Source organism: Hipposideros armiger, unplaced genomic scaffold, assembly GCF_001890085.2.
Source record: "Hipposideros armiger isolate ML-2016 unplaced genomic scaffold, ASM189008v1 scaffold_253, whole genome shotgun sequence".
In the NCBI taxonomy this organism is placed as follows: domain Eukaryota; kingdom Metazoa; phylum Chordata; class Mammalia; order Chiroptera; family Hipposideridae; genus Hipposideros; species Hipposideros armiger.
In genome coordinates, this window is record NW_017731603.1 from 288877 (window position 1) to 309364 (window position 20488).

The window sequence follows — 20488 nt, forward strand, 5'->3', positions numbered from 1 at the left end:
GCCAGGGACCAGGGTAGGGGAGGTGGGGAACCTTGCCCCAGGCCATATGGCCTGCTCATGAGAGAGCCGGGGCTGGACAGATTATTTCCAACTTGCCATCCTGGGCAAGGAGGGGACAGGCCGCTGCCTCTGTGGGCCTCGTTGAAGTCTGGGGCCTTGGGCATGTAGAGGAAGGCTGCCATTTCCCTTTGCGGTCTCACCTCCCCTGGCCCAGAGCCCAGGAAGGACGGCCCCAGAGTTTTCCGCTGCCCGCTGAGCCACGGGAGTTAATAATTACAGGGTTTAAGGAGATAGAAGCTTGTCTGGGAGGCTCCTCCCTTGCAGGCAGCTGCTTCTCAGAGATAGCAAAGGTTAGAGTGAGCCTGCGGGTAGGAAGAAGACTCCTGCCACCTGCCTGCCTGACAAGTCTCCAGAAGGACCCTCGGTCTGGCCTTCCAGGCATGGACCCTCCTGAGGAGTACACTGGGTGCCCTGCCCGAGGGAAATGCCCCGTGTACCTGGCGATGAGCTCAGGGACTGTTCTCTATGCCCCATCAGGTCTGGGCCCTGCACTTGAGGGGAACTTGGGAGAGGAGCCCTGGGACACAGACAGGTGAGCTAGTGACCTGGGACATGGAGGGGAGGGGGGCATTTTGCCAGTCTACAGGGAAGTTGGGGGAGGGGTGAGAAGCCAGGTTCAGGACTGGGGACTGGCCTAGAACTATGAGGAATTTCAAGAGACTCCTACAAGGTCAGTGCCAGGGGATGGCCACGATTGTCTTGTCCAACTTGTCTGTACAGACAGAAGAGTCTGAAGCTCAGAAAGGGCAAGACACTCACCCTGGATCACACAGTGAACTGAGGACACAATCAGGGCCTGGGGCATCCAGGCTGGGAGTTCTGCTCCTCATTTGCCTCCAGCCAAGGGTCTGTGATGGGGGTGGTCAGGGGAGTTGCAGGGGGAGGGTAGATTTGGGGAAGGCAGTGGCTTGGGGACAGAGGACACACCTTTTATTTCTCCCTCCCCACCAGTGGGCCAGGCACCCAGTAGGCGCCTCTTGTTGCCTGATTGCATGCAGCTGCAGCTTTCAGTGAGTCCTCTGGCTTCTGGGCTCTCTTTTCAGAAAACTGGTATAAGGGGTCTCAGTCCCACCACCCCTGGCTGTGTGACATCAGGCAGGTTCCTTAACTTCTCTGAGCCCATCCTTTTTAGCTGACGAGCAGAACTTGCTGGTAGGAGAAGCTAGTGAGCCCTGGGAGGCCGAGGTAACTGGATGCATAGATGGGATATTTTTGGCTAGTAATTGGCGTGTCAGTGATCCCAGAGTGGTGACCTCACACTTGTCCTGCCTCGCTCAAGGGCCACACTTGCCTCCTCAAGGACCTCCACAGCCCACCAGCCCTTCCATGCTGAGGAATCTTCCTCTGGAGCCATAGCCCTGGGCTGACACACCCTCCACCCCTTATCTCCCACCAGTCTGCATTGTCAGACTTGGACTAGGTCTTACCGGTATCTTCTGTCTGGGCTCATGAAGATTTGGAGGGCAAGGGCCCCGTCCTGAGCTCCTTTTGTGTCATCTTCTCCCCCTTCCCCTAAATAGTGAGCAGAGCAAGGGCCAGGAAGGCAGCAGTCTTATTTGGTGAAGGATTCAAGTCAGCAAACATGATGACATCTACTTTCGGCTAAACCCTGGGCAGGGGTGGGTAGAGAAACAAGTGCCAAGAAGGAGCAGGTCCCTGTCCTTTGGAAGCCACGAGTTATTGAATCAATTGCCCTGCAGAGTGAAGGGTATGGGAAGCCTGGGCAGAGTGATTCTGAAAAGTTGGAAGGGATACCCAGGTTGTTGACTGTACAAGGTGCTAGCCAAAGGAATGAGTGAATAAGGCATGAAATCCAGCCTGCCCTCCAATCACCAAGTCCTGTACCTTGGTGTGCCCACCTAGGAAAGGTGTACCATTTTCAAGTTTTAACAAAGATACCATTCACTTAGCAAGGTAGGTGTGCCTTGGACAAGTGGTGGACCTGGAAGTGGAGGTCCTTGAGAGTATGTACCCCTCCCCCTATCTCCCCCACCACACTGGAGCCCCAAGAGGACAGAGCCTGTGTGTGGCAGTTTCCCTTTGGGTCCCAGCCCTGTATGGCCCATAGTTCATACTCAGAAGGGGCTGTTGAAATAAATAAATAATAAATAAATAAATGAATGAATGAATGAATGAATGTCCCCAGATGGAAATCTGTGAGCCTGTAAGAGTAGTGGCCAGAGTTCCGGTAGCATCTGGAAGAAAAGTACTCCCTCCTAACCCTCACAGTCCTCCTCTAGACACAGAGGGTGGGAGCCACGGTCCCCCGGGGGAGAGAAAGGGGATTATGGATTCAACCCCAGGCTGAAGTTAAGGCAGATGGGGGGGGGGGCTCAGAATAGGTGACATAGGTGACAGGGACACAGAGACTGAGGGACACAAAGGCCAACGGGCTGGGATTCAGGGAAAGTTTTGCAGAGGATGAAGGACCAGACAGGTGTGTATGTATGGAGACGGGTTGTATTCCTCCAGACAGAGGACCTTGGGCAAAGGCAAGGAGGAGCGGGGTTGGAGACTTGGGCCAAACGTGGGTCCTGCCTGGGATAAGCACTGAGTAAAGATGGAGAACACTTGTTTTGGGGTCTGCTCCCTTTTTCATCAGGCAGGATGTTGCACAGGGACAGGCACGGAGCAAGGAGCCCAGGGAAGGAGGGATGGCCAGAGGGCCAGGTGAGGGGGTGGGAGGGTGTCTGCTGGCTCTGAGTTAAGAATCAGGGAGCTGAAAGCGCAGGAGCCTTTGCAGGCTCTTGAGCGGGGGTGGCCCAGGCTGGGTGCTGTACGGTGCTGGGGCGGGTGACTGGAGAGGGAGCAGCCGGGAGCGTCTGAATGCAGCGCTGGCAGCGGGGTGATGCGGATAGGGCTCCTCCCCGCACTCCACCCGTGGCACAGTCCCGAGGCCCACGGCCGTGGGATTGGGCTGGCGCGCGCGAGCTCTGCGCCGGCCGGCGGAGGGGCGGGGCCATGCACGTGTCCTCGGGCCACCCTCTCGGCCACGTGACCCCCTGAGGGCAGGGTCGGGGCTGGGCTGGGGGCCCGGGCGCGAGCCGGGGCCGCACGGACAGACAGGCGGCGGGCAAGGCTGACAGCCGGCGGGGCACGCCAGCCGGCCCGGGGCGGAGTCGGCGGCGGCGGGGACGCGGCGCAGGGAGATCGCGGCGGCGGGGACGGACGCCTGGGCTCCCCGAGGCGCCGGGATGTGGAGTGGGTAGGTCCTAGCGCGCTCGCGGCTCCGCGTGGGGTCGGGCCGCGGCTGCCTCTGGCTGGGAGGGTGGAGGATCCCTGCCGGGCCTGCGCTCCCCACTTGGAGGTGTTGTGCTCCCCAGCTCTGCCCGTGGCCGAGGTGGAGCCAGTTGTAGCACAAGGACAGGCGTGCAGCCTCACAGAGATGGAAGGACACTCGGCAGGGAGGGGTTGGGCGTCTCTGAAGATTGGGAGTGTGAAAGGTGGGCGGCAGACCGTCCCGGCTTGACAGCGCCAACTCCTCCTAGCTCATCTGGAGAGCAAGTGAGATGGAAGGGTGGGGTGCAAGCCGGAGTAAGTCTAGGATTCCACCAAGAGGAGGGTCCCCCGGGCTGGACGAATCCTTGGAAAGCAGTGCAGATGGGGAAGGGGGGCTGGGTCTCTGCCAAGGTCGCTAGCAAGTTGAAGAGCCTCTCCCTGGGGGGCTCTGGAGCCGGCAGGACCCAGAGTTATGGGGTGAGATTTCCCTGCAGCCTGGAGCCAGCTCCTGGGTTAGTGGCTCCAGTACCCATATCTGGTCGTTGGCTGTCCGAGGCGATCCCCGTCTGGCCGACCCTTGCCCCGTATGTGCAGAAAGGCTGTGGTCTTCTCATGGAGTTGGACAAACACTTCCTCTTTCCCATGGCTTGGAAAGACTAGGTCCTGGAGGGGGTGCAGCCGGAGTGGGGAGGTGTTGTATTCCTGTCAAGAACTGGGCCAGATGGGTGGTCCGAGGACAGGGCTCCCAGCCACAGCTGGGGAGTAAGGGGAGCCCTCCTAGGGAGGCTGGCCGGCTGCATTCACTGGACTCCATGGCACCCAGCAAAGCCTGAGCTGAGACGCTGGGGGAGGAAAAAGGGGGTGCTGAGCAAATGAGCTCCTGGGAGGGGTGAGGTGTAGAAAGAAGCAGGAGACTCTTAAAGGGAGAGAGTTGAAGTAGTGGATGTACTCCTTGGAATTGCGCCCTGGGGGAAGGAGACTGAGTTTAAGGAGCAAGTGGTTGAGTTGGGTCGGTGGTGCCTGGAGAGGTGAAGGCAGTCCTGCCTAGGGTTAGCTGTTGGAGGAGCAGCCTAGTCTGGAAGAAACTTTTGACCTCTTGTGTCAGGTGTGCCCAAGGCAAAACACAGCCGCTGAGTTGCTGTGGGATCTTGAGAATACGGCCTCCTTTCCCTGGGCCTCTAGGTGAAATGGGCAGGTTGTGGGGTGGGGGAGGATCCGGCCCCAGACGACGTCTTTCCCTGGAGGCATCGAGGCCAAGGCCAGACAGACAAGGCTGGGAACCACCGGGAGATGGGCGCTCTCTTTAAGGACAGTATCAAAGAGATTACTCAAAGTTCTGGAGAAGGCCCCAGCCCAGTCTCTCTGCCATTAATCCCAGGACCCTTGTGGGTGAACCAGGATGTCAAGCTGACCCCATTCTCCTCAGTCAGCTCGCTACTTGTATGAACATTTGCATTCCCTGGGGCCTAGCCCAGTGCAGAGCACAAAGTAGGTGTTTCATAAATGCAGGTGGAAAGCCTGAGGGGGCAGAGTTGAGGAGCTGGGCACCAGGGGAGTGAGAGGCAGAACTTTGGGGTTACCTTGACCACTGCCTTTTTATGGACTCCTTGGATATTGGATATTGGAGGCACGGATTTACAGAGCAGGGCCAAGCTGCCAGCACCTATTGGGGGCCTGGTGTCCTAGGGACTTGCCCAGACCCCAGCAGCTGCTGGGAGAGACCCTGTTTGGGGTCACACTGGCCCTCGTAACTTGACTGAGCTGCTTGTGCTTGTGGCCCCCAGTAGCTCAGGATAACCCTTGGGCAGGTGTGTACTTGGGGTCTTGCATCCCAGACTAGGAGGAATCTGGGATTAGGAGTCAGTGACCCTGGTAAGCCAGTGATGTCTCTGGGGTTTAGAGTCCTCATCTGTAAGATGAACTGAAACATCTCTCTTGGGTGACTGCTGTCAACGGCGAGGGCCTGGTGCCAGTTTGCCCCCTTGGCCCTGAACCCAGGGCTGCTCCCCTGGGGCAAGGGGGCAGTGGCAGGACACTGCAGGAGCTCAGGTGAACTCTCTTCTTGGGCTTCCCTGAGCATGGGTCATCATGAACTCTGGACCCAGAGACAGCTCCCCCAAAACCGAGCTACTCCCTTCTCCATCCCCCACGGTGTTCCATGTCCATCATCTTGGGTGCCAAGCCTGCTCAGAGAGGTTGGGGTGAGGACGGCCTCTTGGGTGCTTCTGCAGCTAGCACAGGGTTGGTCAGCAGAAGTCAGAGATTGGGTTCTGGGTTAGTTTTCGACCACTAAATGGCCACATGATGTTGGTGTAGCCCTCAGTCTCAATTTCCCCATCTGGAGGATGGGGCTAATTATATCTATCTTTAAGGAGGGCCAGGCTCTGATGGACTGCCCAGGAATGAGATGAGATCACCCCAACCTCCCAGGGATGGGGGACTGTGTCTTTGCAGCAGACAGGATGCTGGGGAGCTCCAGGGCTGCAGAAGGGCTGTGTGATCTTGAGCAAGTCACTTAACTGCTCTGGGCCATGGCTACCCTAAGGGGCTTGGATCTGTGAGCTTCTGCCTATAAGGCCTAAGTCACAGGGGACTATAACTCTGAGACAGTTCTGAAGTATGGCCTGGCGGCTCCAGGGTCAGGACCAGGGGGAAGAGGGTTGTACAACCCTCACTGCTGCCTCCTCCTGGAAGCCCTCCATGAATTACTGCCTCCCTTCCCCTCTCAACAGGTGGTGATAGCTTTCCTGCTATTCCTTAATCAACAACACATCTAAGGGCTGGACTCAGACCCTCATTAGGGTCCTGCTTGTCCTAGACTCTTCCCATGTCTGCATAGGATTTGTGCCCAATAGGGCGGGGGAAGGGGAGAAAAATGAATTAGAATGTGGTAAAAAAAAAAAGGGGGGGGGGTGGGCTCGGTGATGTTGCTGCCAGCATCTGTGTGGTCATGCAGATTGGGTGGATGAGGGCTGGTGGAGTGCCTGGCACAGGCACTCACTGTATATGTGTTGGACATTGGAGGTCTTGGGTATCGGATTCTTCTAGGACTAAACAGGTGACTGTGAGGCTGTACTGTGTGCCCTGCCCTGCGCCAGCAGAGGAAGGAGCCCACGCCCTCTCAGGCCTTGTGCTGGCTCTGATTGGAGACCCAGGGCTGGATTTCCTTGTCAGACCTGGGGCTGTAGCGTGGCCTGGCCCACCAGCGTCAGGTGTTCTGACCTCCCTCCTTGCCAGCCCAAGGCTGCCCCTGACCTTCTCCCCTCTTCTGCTCCATGTTCTCCTGCAAGGCACTGATGCTATCCCTGCCTCCCGTGCACACATCTGCTTCCCCCTTCCTGGGGTGGTCCAGGACCACCCTTTCCACCCCCGGGGGTCCTCCTCTTCTGTCCCCATGTATGACACTGTCATCCCATTTTTCCGGAACCTTCCACTCCAACCCCTGGGCTGGCTCCTCGGATCTCCAGGCTGGCTCTCTGGCCTCAGTTCCTCTGTCATTCGTCCCCTCCTCCAGGCTCAGGCTGCGGCTGCTCCCTCTGTCCTAGTGCCTCCCCTCAGCTGCCACTTCCCAGACACCTCAGCCACCCCCTTTCCCTTCCCTGAAAGACCCCCTCCCAGTTCCTCATTCCTGTCTTGGGTGCCACGATTCTCCCCATTCACCTTTTCCTTGGTTTTCAATTATATCAATTAATTTCTGCAACTTATTTTTTTTCTGTCCCCCCATCCAGCCCCTGGTTCTCCCATGAACCCCCTCTCAGAGTCTTTTGTGTCTGTGGGTCCCCTCTGCGTTTCCATTCCTAGCCCAAAGCCTGCCTGTCTTATACAGCAGCCTTGGGTGGAACCCCCACCCCCACCCCCACCCCCGCAACCATCACCACCACTTGCGCACTGTCTTAAACTTCCTCAAACAAGTCTGCATCCTGCCTCACTTCTCCGAAACCACCATCCATCCCCTTTCCTCCTGTCCAGGCTTTTCTGGGTGACAGGTCCCATGACTCAGTAGTGCCTGGACTCGGGGTTCAGTTCCCATCCTGCCACCCTCTTGTTGTGTGTTCCAACCAGGTCCTTGCACCTAGGGTGCCTCATTGTTCAAACCAGGCCGGGGAGAGCATCTCCCAGCAGTGGCCTAATGAATTTTACGCGCCACGATATCTGTGGGTATGTAGAGTGGTGGGCTGCTGTGGATGTGCGTGGGGGCCTGGGATTCCAACGTGCGGGTGGGTTCGTTGCTGAAGACTTGGCCCCTCTCTGTAGACTGAGCCTGGCTGGGCTAAGAGGCCGGTCAGGGAGCCAGCACATGAAACCTTGGCCCCTGGACAAGAGTTACTTGGCTGTCACCCTCAGTGCCCTCAGGGCTTAATGGACTGCCACTGAGTCACTGAGCGTGAGTCTGAACCAGGCCCCTGTGCCATGGCCCTGCCCTGGAGCTGAGCCCTGGGTTGGGTTCCTGCTGACCAGACCAGCTGCAGCCACCCTGAACTGTGGACCTGGTGGCCCCAGGAAGAGGGCGCGCTGTCCCAGTGTGCCCTCCCAGCCCTCTTCCTTCTCCAGTTTCAGAGCTTCCCTTGCTGGCAACACCCCTGCTTGTTTAATGAACCCATTGTGCCCATTAGCACAGGGGTCTTCAACTGAAAGAGGTGACTTGGGCACCGGTGGCTGGGGAGGGAGAGGTTGAGGGGAAGGCTGGTAGGGCCGGGGCTGGGAAGGGCACACTGGACTCTAGTTGGGCCCTTCTAGCTTCAGGAGTGGCCTCTGGACGGCCCCTTCTGGCCCAGTGGGAATTGCTGGGTGACTGGGTACCATAGAATCCAGGGGTCCGCAGTCTCATTTTGCCATTTTTTGTGGGTGGGGGCAAAAACCTGCTGCCCCACCTAGGGCCGGCCTGGGTGGGGGGTGAGGGTTGCAGTTGCTGCGTTCTTCCCCCCACTCCCCATCCCCACCCCCGCCTGTGTGTTTCTAGGGGAAGTGACCCAGTGCCTTTCCTGTATGAACTGCTGTGGGCTCTAGGAAATGGCCCCCACCTACCTGTGACCTTGACTCCTACTATCTCCCTTCCCAGTGACCTCTGCAGCATCGTATCCTGTACACTAGACTCTGTTTCTGCAGGGAACTGGCGCTGAGAAGGTCTGAGCAGAGGGCATGGACCTGGACTTGAGCATGAGAGACATAGTGCCAAAGAACTTAAGTGGTAGCCTATGCCCGTCAGGGGTGTGAGTCCACCCCACTGTAGGGTTCCCATCCAGGTTTTTGGGCCTCTGGTCTGGAAGGCTGAAGAGGGTAGAGGATAGGGGAATCTGGGTTGGCCTGGGGTCCCTCCTTCCTCTGAAATTTCTGAGTCACCGAGCTGGCCTCACATTCCGGAAGTGGGAGGGAGAGGGTCTGCAGACCGGAGCTTTCCTCCCCGTACAGGATGGGTCCTTCTTTCCCCGCTGCTCCTGCACCTCCGGCCCAGGCATTGGACAGTTGGTGACCGCAGGGTGGTCTTGCTGTTCCCATGCTTTCTGCCATTGGGGTTTGCGCGTTGGGCTTTTCCACTGGGGTTAGGGAGAGGGTATCCCAGAGATCTGTCTCAGGCCTCCCAGGGCCACTTTTTCCTTTGGCTGCAGAATAGAGCCCCTTCCACCCTCCACCCCCGGCAGTGGCCTGAAGTGAGAAACTGCTGGGAAAATGATGGAGGACTGTCCAGCCACATTCCCAGCCCGTTCCCATGGGACCAGCAGGAGAGTTAAAGTCTGTCACTGTGGCCAGAGGCCCAGACCACTCTAGTGGACAAAGCTCATCCCCGATGGAGAGGCTGGAGACTTTCTTCTTCACGGCAGGGGCCATGGGCCGTGACAGGGTGGTCCTTGCAGTGGGAAAGGCGCTGTGGCTGGGTGTCTGAGACCTGGGATCCTGTCTGTGCCCTGTGCTGTCCCTGTGGGTCACCCCCACCCTTGGCCTACGGTTCTTGTTCATTCTATTGAAGTGGCCACCACCAAGGTGGGGTCTGCTGCCTCCCCCTGAGTGACTCTGCCGCCTCCCCCTGAGTGACTCTGCCGTCCTTTCTCACTTGAGGAAATGGGACTGAGCCCCTGGCCTCCAGACTGCCTGCATGGCAGCTGTCCAGGATGGGCAGTTTCAGAGCCTGGGCAGGCATAGTAGAGGTGTCTGCCAGCATGGCCGAGCACTAGACACCTTTTACCTGGTGCCGTAGCCAGGGACTTCTCATTTGATTTTTAGTGCACCTCCTGCAGGTTTTACCCCCATCCACAGGTGGGAATCAGGTGCCGAGGGTTTCAGTGACATTCCCAGGGGCTGGCATGTACCCCAGGTCAGAACCTGGCGTGGCCCTGGGCTTGCCTGACTCTGGCCTCTGCTCTCAGCCACCCCTCCTCTGGCCCTCGCTCCTTGGAGGTGGTTTCTGGGCCTGAGCAGAGGCTGGGAAGCCAGTTCGGGCAGGAATAGGGTCAGATTTCCCTGATACAGCCAAGGAGGCGCCTCCTGAGTCCCCGTGGGCCCATCAGGCCTGGATCCTGAGACAGAAGCACCGATTCCTCCACTCACACCCCCTCCCACTAGTGGCTTTGGGCCTAGACTGAAGACCTGGCCACCTGTGCCAGCACTGCCACCAACCAGCTGTGTGGCCCTGGCCAAGTTCTGTCACCTCTGTGAGACTCCGTCCCTCATCTGTAGAATGGGGACAATAGCATGACTACTGTTGAGAGTTTTAAATGAGATAACATGGGAAGAGCACCCTGTGTAGCATCTAGCATAATGTCAGTCCCCTGAATGCAGACTCCAGCCCAGGGCCACCACAGCACTGCCACAGCCCCGCAAGCCTCAGGGACTCCCTTCCCACAAGACCCTTCCTAAACAAGGCTACCAGGAAAGATCCCTGTCTGGCATGAGCACTGTTGATGGAGTGATAGATGTGTGTTCCCTGTGTCCCTACCAGGCAGGACCCAGCCTGAGGAACCTCGAGGCCACACTCTGGGCCAGTTCTAAAGCACAGGACAGCTGGACAGGCCGTGTGAAGGGTTGGGAATGGGCTCAGTGCTGGGATCCCTGGGTGCCCAGCCCCTTTATGTTACCCTAGGGGGAAACTGAGGCTCAGGGTCTGCTTGGTGACTGTCCCAGGATCCAGAGGACAAGGAAGCAGGACCCATCTGTAGCCTTGCCTTTCACACATCCCCCTCAGCAATCCTGAATCCATGACCCCTTGGCCTGTCTCTCCTCCCTCCTGTGTGGGCCCATCTGAGCCCCGTCCCCTCCACTTCCCCACTGTTATCAGTGGCCTGGCCCAGCCCCCCACCCTCAGCCCAGCCGCTGGGCTCAGAAGCTGCTGGCTCAGGAGCCGCCAGCTTTTGCTGAGTGAGCAAGTCCAGAGGTGCTGTCTTGGCACAAACCACTGCAGCTGGGCCCCGCCTCCCTCCCTCTCTCCCTCTCCCCTCTCTCCCTCCTTCCCTCCTTCCCTCCTTCCCTTCCTCGTCCTTTCCCTCCCCAGGGTCTGCTGGGAAGGGGGGATCGGTGGGGGTGAGGGCAGAGGCTGGTGGTCCCCCACCCTAAGCACCTCCAGGGTCTTCAACTTCAGGGAAAACAGGGTCCTGCAGCCCAGAGGGGGAGGTGTTTGCCTGAGGTCACAAGACAAGCCAGCAGAGAGCTGGGACTGCTCCCCACAAGGTCCAGGGGGCAGGAAGTGAGTCTGCCTTGCTGGGCTGTTTGCAGAATTTTCCTGCCTGGGCCCTGCCTGCCATGGCTGGCTAGGTCCTTCCTCTCCAATCTGTCCTAAATTTGCATAAGATTTGCATAACAATAAAGACAAAGGCAGTTCCCACTTAAGTGCCTCCTGTGTATGGGTTTTATGCATATCTGTATGACCCTTGAGGTAGGGCCATTGGGATTGTCCCCACTTTATGGAAGTGGAAACTCTAGTTCTCAACACTGATGCATTGACAGTCACCTGTTGGACAAACACAACTGAGCACCAGCTGTGTGCTGACCACCTACTGTGTGCCATGCACATCCCTAGGACCTGGGCTGGAGGGAGTGGTAGACAAAGACAAATGTGCCCTGTCTTTGCCCCCAGGAGACCTCATGTTTGGTCATTGTGCCCTGTGACAACCCTAGTGATGGCCTCACTGGTAGCGTCCCTATTTTATAGATGGGGAGACTGAGGCCCAGAGTGGCAGGTGCTTTGCCCAGGGTTGGTCCCTGGGCTCAGCTCTTCAGGTCTCAGGACCCTACCCTATGTCTGCTGTTTGTCTCACAGCCAGCCCCACCCTGACAAGAGCCACCCGCCACCCCTTGAAGCGGTCCCGGTCCCCTGGAAGAGCGTGGGCTCCTGCAAAAGCCACAGGGAGTCCTCGGGAGGCCTGGCGGACACTTCTGCAGGGAAGGAGGCCCAAGGAGAGGAGGGCCCTGCAGCCACCCAGCTGGACGTGGCGCGCCTTCGTAGCTCGTCCATGGAGATCCGTGAGAAGGGCTCTGAGTTCCTGAAGGAGGAACTGTACAAAGCGCAGAAGGTGGGCTCCGCGGAGGGCTGGGGCCGCCTGGGATGGCGGTGGGCTCTCACCGAGTGCCCAGAGAGCTCATGGACCCATCCAGGCCGACTGTGTGAGGCCTGTGCTGGGCATGAAGGCAGTCCAAATAAAGGACAGACCAGTTCTTCTGGTGACTCCTAAATGACTTTTAGAAGTCTTCACTTCTCTGAAAACCTGTTCCAGGCTCTAATGGAGTGACTGTTGGGTTTCAACCTCATGCCAGGAGCTAAATGGAAAATGCATCATTAACTAGGGCAACAGGGGAGGCAAGCTAGGGCCCAGAGGCCCCCGTAAGATGACCTGGGGCATGGAGCCGCAGGGAGTGTTCCCCCAGTGTCAGTCCTAGGGGCCCCTGGGGGGCTGACAGCCACCTGCCTCGCCTCATGCCCCTCAGGAGCTAAAACTGAAGGATGAGGAGTGTGAGCGACTCTCCAAGGTTCGGGAGCAGCTGGAACGGGAGCTGGAGGAGCTGACAGCCAGCCTGTTCGAGGTATGGGAGGCTGGCCGGCCGGGGGTGGGGGGCGGGTGCAGGGGACTGGGTCTGCTGGGCATCCATGGGCTCCCCACCACTCACACAGAGCCTGCCTTCTTCCCAGGAAGCCCACAAGATGGTTCGAGAAGCCAACATGAAGCAGGCGGCGTCAGAGAAGCAGCTGAAGGAAGCAAGAGGCAAGGTGAGGTCCCCACCTGCCCAGGCCCGCCCCGAGCTCCTGCCCGTCTCCCAGCCCGGCAAGTTCTGGCCTTCCTGCCAAATCAGACCCTTGTGTGGCCTGTTGGGGCCACCAGGGATGGGCACACAGAGGCCCAGAAGGGTGGGGCACAGGTGACCTGCTGCTGCTGAAGTTCCACTGCACCACAGGAATCTTTCTGGGACCTTTCAGGGGCTAGGAGGATCCCGTGGTCATTTCCATTTCTTTTCCCTCCTCCCCTTTATAAAGCAGAAACCTCAGTCTGGCTGTATGAGCCTAAGCAAGTACCTTCCTGTCTTGGAGCCCATTTGCCCATATATAACATAAAAATGAGGGCTGGGCTCTTCCTGGCTCCCGGGGGCCCCTCAGTGGGAGGCCCAACCAGCTCCCAGACATGGGCATCTGATGGAGTCCTGGCTTACTGTGTGACCTCAGGCAGGCCATGTGACCTCTCCGAGCCTCAGTTTCCCTATCTGTAAGATAGGTGCCTCAGTCCCCACCTGGAAGGCTGTTCCAAGGGTAACTGGTGGGGTTAGGTGCCCGTTGCTGCTGAAGCAGGCTGTCCTGAGTTGGGGTAGCAGACAGTGGCAGCCAGGGTGGCATCAACCCTAGGCTAAGGTTGGCAGCCATCTCATTCTGGCCAGATTGACATGCTGCAGGCAGAAGTGACAGCCTTGAAGACACTGGTCATTACGTCCACACCAGCCTCTCCCAACCGGGAGCTCCACCCACAGCTGCTGAGCCCCACCAAGGCCGGGCCCCGCAAGGGCCACTTGCGTCATAAGAGCACCAGCAGCTCCCTCTGCCCTGTCGTGTGCCCTGCTGCAGGCCACATTCTCACCCCGGACAAGGAGGGAAAAGAGGTGAGGGGTAGTGGGGGGCAGTGGGCACAGAGAAGGGAGACAGTCCCGCTGTCAGCCAAGCAGTGGGGTCCAGTGGGGACCAGGCCTGACACCCCTCGCTGTGACCTGGAGCCTGTTCTGCCCTTTCTGGGCTGCTGTGTCCTCTGACCATGAGGGCTGGGCAGGCTTCTCCTGGCATAAGGCACTGGGCCCTCAGCCTCCAGGTGTACAGTCTGGGAGGCGTGATGACCCCTTCTCACCCTGCCAAGCAGTCGGTGATATTTTCTGCGCCTGAGGCTAGCCTGGAGCCTGAAGGCTCTGCCCTCAGGGGTCCACGGGGACACACAACCCCTCGGTCTGAAGAGGCCGCTGCTGGGCCTCTGCAGAGCGGCTGCCTGGGCCCTATGTGGCCACAGCCCTGAGGCCCAGGACTACCTTGTGACACCCCTGGACTTGAGGGTCCTTAGCACCCTCTGGCTGTGGTGCCAAGACAAGCATGGCCTTTGTGTGTGTGGGGGTGCCTGTCTCCCCCTCCTTGGCTGGGTACATGGGGTACCTGATCCAGGCTGGACAATGGGCTATGATATTTTTGGTATTGGGTCCTTGAGCAAGTAAGGTCACCTGTCAGAGCCTCAGTTTCCTCACATGGTAAATGGGGACCGCTGGGGCCCTAGAGGAATTGATAAGACATGACTCTTAGGAGCTCTGCTCAGGGCTGCACCCAGTGAGCATTCACAGAGGCTCTAGTGGGACTCTACTTCCTGGGGGCCTCTGACACCAAGGTGGCCCCCGGCTCCATCCTATCCTGTGTCTCCAGAGCTTCTGGGGAGGCCTCTTGTCCCCCTTCTGAGTTCTGAGCTTCCAACTGGACACTAACATCTGCTTCCTCCTGTCTGTCTACCTGTCTGTCTGTCTGCCCCGCCGGCCCCACCTGCCCAGCCCGGGCTGCCCCCCCTCCTCTCCCTGCTCCTGTGTGTGGTCCCCAGCAAGGCAGTTCACCTCACCTACGAGCCAGCCTGGCAGCTCCCACCTGGGGAGCAGCCCACAGCCCCCACCTTCGCTACCTCTCTCTCCTTTTCCCGACAGGTAATGGCTCCAGGGAGGGGCCGCCCCTCTGCCCCCCTCCCGGCCTCACTCACTCTGCATGCCCCCCAGAGCAGCCAGGGAGTTGCCTCTCAGAGCCTGTGTGTGTTCCCTCCTGTGTGCATGTGCCTATGTGTGCCTGGGGTTACCTGCGTGTGTACCTGCGGGGTCGCTCTTCAATTTTTCCTCCTCGAGGAGGCCTTCAGAACGAGGGCCTGGAGCCAAGTCTGTAATCTTATAGTGCCAGGAAACTGAAAACACACCTGAAGTGAAACTTTGAGTTCTTGATCCTTTGATGCAAAGGAAAGAAGGGGGCTCTTCTCGGGACTCCAGTTCTCCTGCACGGCCACGGGGGCCAGGCCGGCTGGCATGCTGTGGCCTGCCCTGCATCCTCCCTGGCCCTCACCTGCCTGTCTCTGCTGTGCTGGCTCCCAGCGCCCTGACCGCCCCACCCCACTCGCCCTCCCCGACAGGTGGACGCAACCCTGTTTGCAGAGTTCCAGGCCTGGAGAGAATCGCCTACCCTGGACAAGACCAGCCCCTTCCTGGAAAGGGTGTACCGGGAGGATGTGGGCCCCTGCCTGGACTTCACCATGCAGGAGGTGAGCTGGGGCGGCAGGCGGCTAGCGGGAGGGCCAAGCCCGCAGCCGGAGGCCTGCCCCTCACCACCCCACCTGCCACCCTGGTCTGCCACAGCTCTCGGCACTGGTACGGGCTGCCGTGGAGGACAACACACTCACCATTGAGCCTGTGGCTTCACAAACACTGCCCACGGTGAAGGTGGCTGCCGTCGAGTATGGCAATACCAAGTAAGCTTAGCCCCTTTCATCCCTTCCCGGCCCAACGAGGGGGTGGCCAGGGAGGACTGAGCTTCAGGTCTGTCTGCGGGGTCCTGGTGTGGCTCCTGGGGGTGGGCAGGGGCTGTGGCAGACAGGCCAGACCAGGGAGGAGTACGGGGCACCTGATGGGAGAGGGACAGTGGCTGCCCTCACACAGGGCAAGGAGGCATCTTTGGCTCTGCCCATTGACCCATCCTGCCCCTAGTCATGGACCCCCAGGCTCTCCAGAGAGTCCAGGAGCTGGGGTCTCCCTCTTCCCGGCTGACCTGACGCACACCCCTCTCCCTCACCTCCTCTCTCCCACAGTGGGTTCCGGGCCCCGATTGACACGTAAGTGATGTCAGTTGCCAGCTCTGCCTTCTGCTAGTAAATAATTGAACGGCCCTTGTATCTTGTCCTTCCTGCTTCTCAGCCAACGTTGAACAGGTCTAGAGCACAACAAAATAGCCAGGGTGGAGCAAGGGGCAGAGATTGGGGAGCACTTCCCCTCAGCAGCCCAGGGTCTGGCCTGCAAGGGAGGGAGCTTCATCATGGATGGGGACATTTGAGCCAGGTTTGAAGGATGAATAGCAGCTTTCGCAGTAGGGAAGGGCTTTTCAGGCAGAGGGAACAGAATGAGTGCAGGTATGAGAAGCCGGGGTATTCATGGAAACACCACTGAGTCAGCCGGTGGAGGCTGTGTCAGGGACCTGAGCATAAAGATCCTCAAATGAGGCTTTAACCCGCTAGGTCAGCATTTCACAAATCATCAAAAGATGTTCCTGAAAAGAGGGTTCCCTGGCCCAATCAGAGAGTCACAGTGAACCTGGAGGCCGTGAAAGCTCTGATAAGTTCCGCAGCCAAGAAGCCTACTTAAACTTCCTTTACTCGGAATTCTCCATAACTATTTCTGGGCATAGAAAGTGGCAGGGAAAGATGACAGGGTAGATGTGGATTTCTGGAAGAGCCCTGGCTGTAACGTGGGGAAGAAAGGGAGGATGGGGCACAAGCCTGGTTGGAAGGAGCTGAGGGGAGCCGGCCCAAAGGCCCTGCGGGCATGGCCTAGCCTGGGGACTTGGTGACCAAGTGGAGGAGAGAGTGGACTTCTGATTAGCTGGGGGAAGAGGTAACTGGGTCTGAGGGCTCCAGGAGGAGATGCTTTTTTTGAGGGCTGCAAGGAGCAGGGCTTTGGTACACCTGACATGAAGTTGACCAAGCTCTCCTGCCCAACAGGGGCAAAGAGAAGGTGGGGTGGGGTCCAGCTTGGTTTAAAGGTCCATCCCAGGGACTTCTGGGGCTGCCTCTCCCGCCCCTTGGCCTGGCCCTGGGCTTGTGGGAAGCTTGGCCCCGGGAGAGGATGCCAGGTCCCACTCCCATGTCTGTTTGCTGCCCCTCCCTCTGTACCTCCTCCTGGCTGCTGCATCCGCCCTGCATGAGCTGGGTGGGCGAGCCCCATCTGGCCCCCATGACCCCCTTTGCTTTCCTCCAGCACATGTGCCCTAAGTGGGCTTGCCCGCGCCTGTCGCCACCGAATCCGGCTTGGGGACTCCGAGAGCCACTACTACATCTCGCCGTCCTCCCGGGCCAGGGTGAGTCATCATTTGGAGTGTCACTTGACTCCTTAGGGCCCCCTCTGGGCTGTAACTCTGAGCCCCAGGCTTGGGAGCACAACCTCGATCTACAGATCAAGCTCAGAGGTGTACAGAGACCGACTGGCCACACAGCCAAGTCAGATGTATTAACTGGCTATTGCTGCATAACAAATTACCATAAACTTAGTGGCTTAAAACAACACCTATTTACTCTCATCTCCTTGGGTCAGGAGTCTGGGCGCAGCTTAGCTGGGTCCTCTGCTCAAGGTCTCCTGGGCTGCAGTCGACATGTTAGCCAGCTGTATCCTTTCTGGATATCAGGGTCCTCTTCCAAGCTCACAGGGCTGTTGGCAGAATTCAGTTCCTTTGTGGCTGAAGGTCTGAGGTATCCATTTTCTTGCTTTGAGAAGTGGGAGTGACATCCATCACCTCTGTTGTCTAATGTACCTTAATCACGGGAGTGACACTAGAGTTCAGGTTATAGCTCCAGGCTCCTGACCCCAGCCAGCTTGGGCTCCCACCACAGGCTTTGCAAAGGGTTCTGAGGCATGTCTGTCACACAAGCCTGACAGTCAGCCATGGGTGCCAAGGGGTCTCCAGGACTCCCAGCCTCTGCCCTCTTGGGCTGTGTGACCTAGGCTGGATCAGGGGACCTCACCGAGCTGCAGGGTAACGGTGGGGTCGTCTGTATTCTTTTGTCCACCCATAGACTGTAGAGAATTGTAAGGAACTAAACAGAACATGTTAGGAAACTCCGAAGCTTGGTGCAAAGGTCTCCCCTTGACCTACTAGAGGCTCCTCCTGGGGACTAACGTGGACAGATGTCCCCAATGTCAGGCATCGGATGAGACAGTGAGGGCAGCTTGTATGTTCCTGACTGCTTCCACGGGGTATCCGAGTATGTGGTCCTGGCGAATGCCCCCAGCGTGGAGTTGGGCTCCTATTTACCTAAAGGGAGCCTGAGCCTCAGGAAGGAAAGGGATGTGCCCGGGGTCTCCCCATTATGAATCCAGTCTGGTTTTGCTGCAGGCCCCACGCCATGCATCTGTGCCCAGAGCCCTGTTTGGTAGTCACCAGTCTCCTCTGCCCTCTCCAATTCCAACTAGGGTTCAAGAGAAGGATCTACGCCAGACATTCCCGTAGCAAAATGACATCTAGAACTTTGTTTCTTATAGGCCTGCATGTCTGCTGTGCTGTGCAGACCTGGCTGGGCGATGAAAAGGGTGTGAAGTTTTAGGGTGTGGTCCCCTAGGATGTGGTCCCCACCTTGAAGAGACCAAGGAGAGTGGAGTCCATAGGGAGAAGCGTTCTCTCCCGAAAGCACAGCCCTAGGGGGAGAACCCCACTGCTCCCTGCCACTCCCTGCTCATAAGGCTCACGTGACGGCCCATTGGCTACTGGGCAATACCACGGCCCGGTCACACCCTCTCCCTGTCTGCCCACAGATCACAGCCGTGTGCAACTTCTTTACCTACATCCGCTACATCCAGCAGGGCTTGGTGCGGCAGGATGGTGAGCGCCCCCTGGTGGCCAGAGGCGGGATGGCGCCCGGGAGGGGACGCGCGGGGAGCTGCCCCAGGATCATCAGTCCCAGGGTTTTGCTGTCCTCTTCCGAGGCCAGGACTCCGCGAGGGGGGAGGTTTTGGGTTAGAAAAGGGCTGGCAAGCCTCTTGGTGCTGCAATGAGCTGCGGAAGGAGCCCCCTGGGCTCCGCCTTACCAGGAAAGCTAGCTCGATGCCACCCCTGTACTCCCTGTCCCTGGGGCCTGAGGGGACAGCTCCCTGTGACTGGCATGGCATTTGAGGCCGCGCATGATGCGGCCTCTCCTGTGAATCCTCCCCCCTCCGGGTGCGGCCTCCTCATGGTCCCCTGAACATAGGCCTCCCACTGTGCCCTTGCCCGGCAGGTGTCCACCCACCCATGGTGCCCCTCCTCCCATTCTGCGAAGCCTAACTTCCTGCTTCAGACTTTGTTCCCTGATGAGTCTTCTCCCAAACCAGTTTGGAGTCTGAGCCTCTCCTCCCCAGCTCGGGGGTCAAGTCCCCCAGGAAGGCCAAAGCCAGGCCAGGGGTGAGCCCTGAGGGGCCACCTCCTCCCAGGTCATGAACTGACACTGTGGCCCCGCTCCCTGCTGTGCCGTCCCAGTGAGGTGGGGTTGGGAAACATTGGTAGCCTGTTGAGTGTGCGGCAGCGTGCGCATGCGTATCTGTGTCTGGCTGTGGGAGTGACCGTCACCTCTTCCACCAGTGCAGTACAGATCCTTCAAGTGTGTTCAGCACTCAACAGTTTGCAAGGCCTCAGAGTGGAGCCTCAGAAAGGTCCCGCCACTCACCGAGGTCATGTTCTTGGGGGGCTGGGGAGCCCTAGAGTGCCTGCCAGCGGCCCTGCTCAAAGCCAGGGTCGGGGGCCAGGCCATCTGCCTGAGGTGACCCTGAGCTGTCACCGACCTGTACACCCTCTGTCTGCCTGCAGCAGAGCCGATGTTCTGGGAGGTCACAAGGCTGCGGAAGGAGATGTCGCTGGCCAAGCTGGGCTTCTTCCCGCAGGAGGCCTAGGGCCTGGCCCAGGCTTGGAGTGGGGCTCAGAGCTGGAACCATCACCTGCCCCAAGACGGATAGACAGAAGAAGACAGGGTCTTGGAGCCACCCCTGAGCCAGAAGCTGAACAGACAGACAAATGGCCAAGCCATGGAGGCAGCACTGAGCTGGTACCAAATGTCCATCCCAGAACAGACAGGACATCATGAGGTGACTCCTCTCTTCCCCAGTGATACTACAGCCACCAGGAGACTCTCCAAGAAAGTACCAAAGACCAAGGAGCCTGGACCTATACTCAGGGGCTCAGCCCTTGCGTGGGGACACCTGGGCAGCCAGCACCCTCCACCCCCAGTCCTGGCAGCTGCTGCTTACAGGTGCCTTGTTGCTGCCACGTCCTCAGAAAGGGACCATGTTGGGTGGCCTGATCTCCAGGGTACATCCCCCACCCTAGTTCCCAAGCTCTGGGCCACCAGCACCCCCTTGTGGTCATCCCTCGCCCCATTCTCAGGTGGCCATCCTGTTGGATGCCCCACTGGGCCTGCCATGGAGGGGCTGGCAGGGACTTCCATGCCAACTGGTATCTGCTTGAGAACGGCCCCCCAGGGCTTCTTAAGATGGATCAAGGCCCCTCCTCCCACCCTCCCACCTGACTTTCCCCCTCCCTGCCTGTGCTCCAGGAGGCCCTGACCCCACCACAGCTCGAAGTACAAGGGAGGGCACTTTTCTCCCAAAGTACAACACAGACAAGGCCTCAGGACGTCACCCCTGTTTTCAGCTGAATGTGGCCATTCAGACAATGAGGGCTGAGGTGGCCAAGACTGCACACAGGACTGGGGTGGGGTGGCAGGACCTGGGCCTCTCCTCACCCCTCACAGCCCACTCGGGGCCGGGGTACAACCTGGACACATCCTTCACCACGTCCGATTTCCTCCTCTGAAAGGAATGTAATGCGATCTCTATTTAATAAAGGAAGCCTTTGTTGGTAGATGCCTGGCAGCCACGCGCCTTCACTCCTGGGCCCCGGGGCTCGGGCCAAGGCTTGGGCATCTAAAGGAATGAAATCAAATCCTTTCCTTGCCCACCCACCCTCGTGCTTGGGATTAAACCCAAATCCTGAAGGGACTGCTGT

At 58.7% G+C, this 20488-nt stretch overlaps 1 protein-coding gene across 8 annotated transcripts; it reads left to right on the forward strand.

Moving 5' to 3' along the window:
• The first annotated feature begins 351 nt into the window (after nt 1–351).
• RAB3IL1 (RAB3A interacting protein like 1) lies at nt 352–20344 on the forward strand. 8 transcript variants are annotated; one of them, XM_019656081.1, is made up of 12 exons: nt 352–592; nt 11528–11780; nt 12193–12288; nt 12395–12472; nt 13132–13350; nt 14269–14415; nt 14886–15014; nt 15109–15221; nt 15558–15581; nt 16720–16819; nt 18268–18334; nt 19295–20344. In XM_019656081.1, exons 1-12 carry the CDS (start codon nt 441–443, stop codon nt 19375–19377), a joined length of 1461 nt encoding a protein of 486 aa, XP_019511626.1. In that variant the 5' UTR covers nt 352–440; the 3' UTR covers nt 19378–20344. The 8 variants fall into 8 exon arrangements, with proteins under 8 accessions (XP_019511626.1, XP_019511627.1, XP_019511630.1 ...); XM_019656083.1 differs by lacking the exon at nt 352–592 and adding an exon at nt 2972–3265; XM_019656082.1 differs by lacking the exon at nt 15558–15581.
• The last annotated feature ends 144 nt before the right edge of the window (nt 20345–20488 follow it).

Coding starts and splice junctions, on each gene's coding strand:
- RAB3IL1 (XM_019656081.1), top strand. CDS start 441: ATGGACCCTCCTGAGGAGTACACTGGGTGCCCTGCCCGAGGGAAATGC. Junction 12,473..13,131: donor TGAAGGAAGCAAGAGGCAAG/GTGAGGTCCCCA, acceptor CATTCTGGCCAG/ATTGACATGCTGCAGGCAGA. Junction 16,820..18,267: donor CGCCGTCCTCCCGGGCCAGG/GTGAGTCATCAT, acceptor GTCTGCCCACAG/ATCACAGCCGTGTGCAACTT.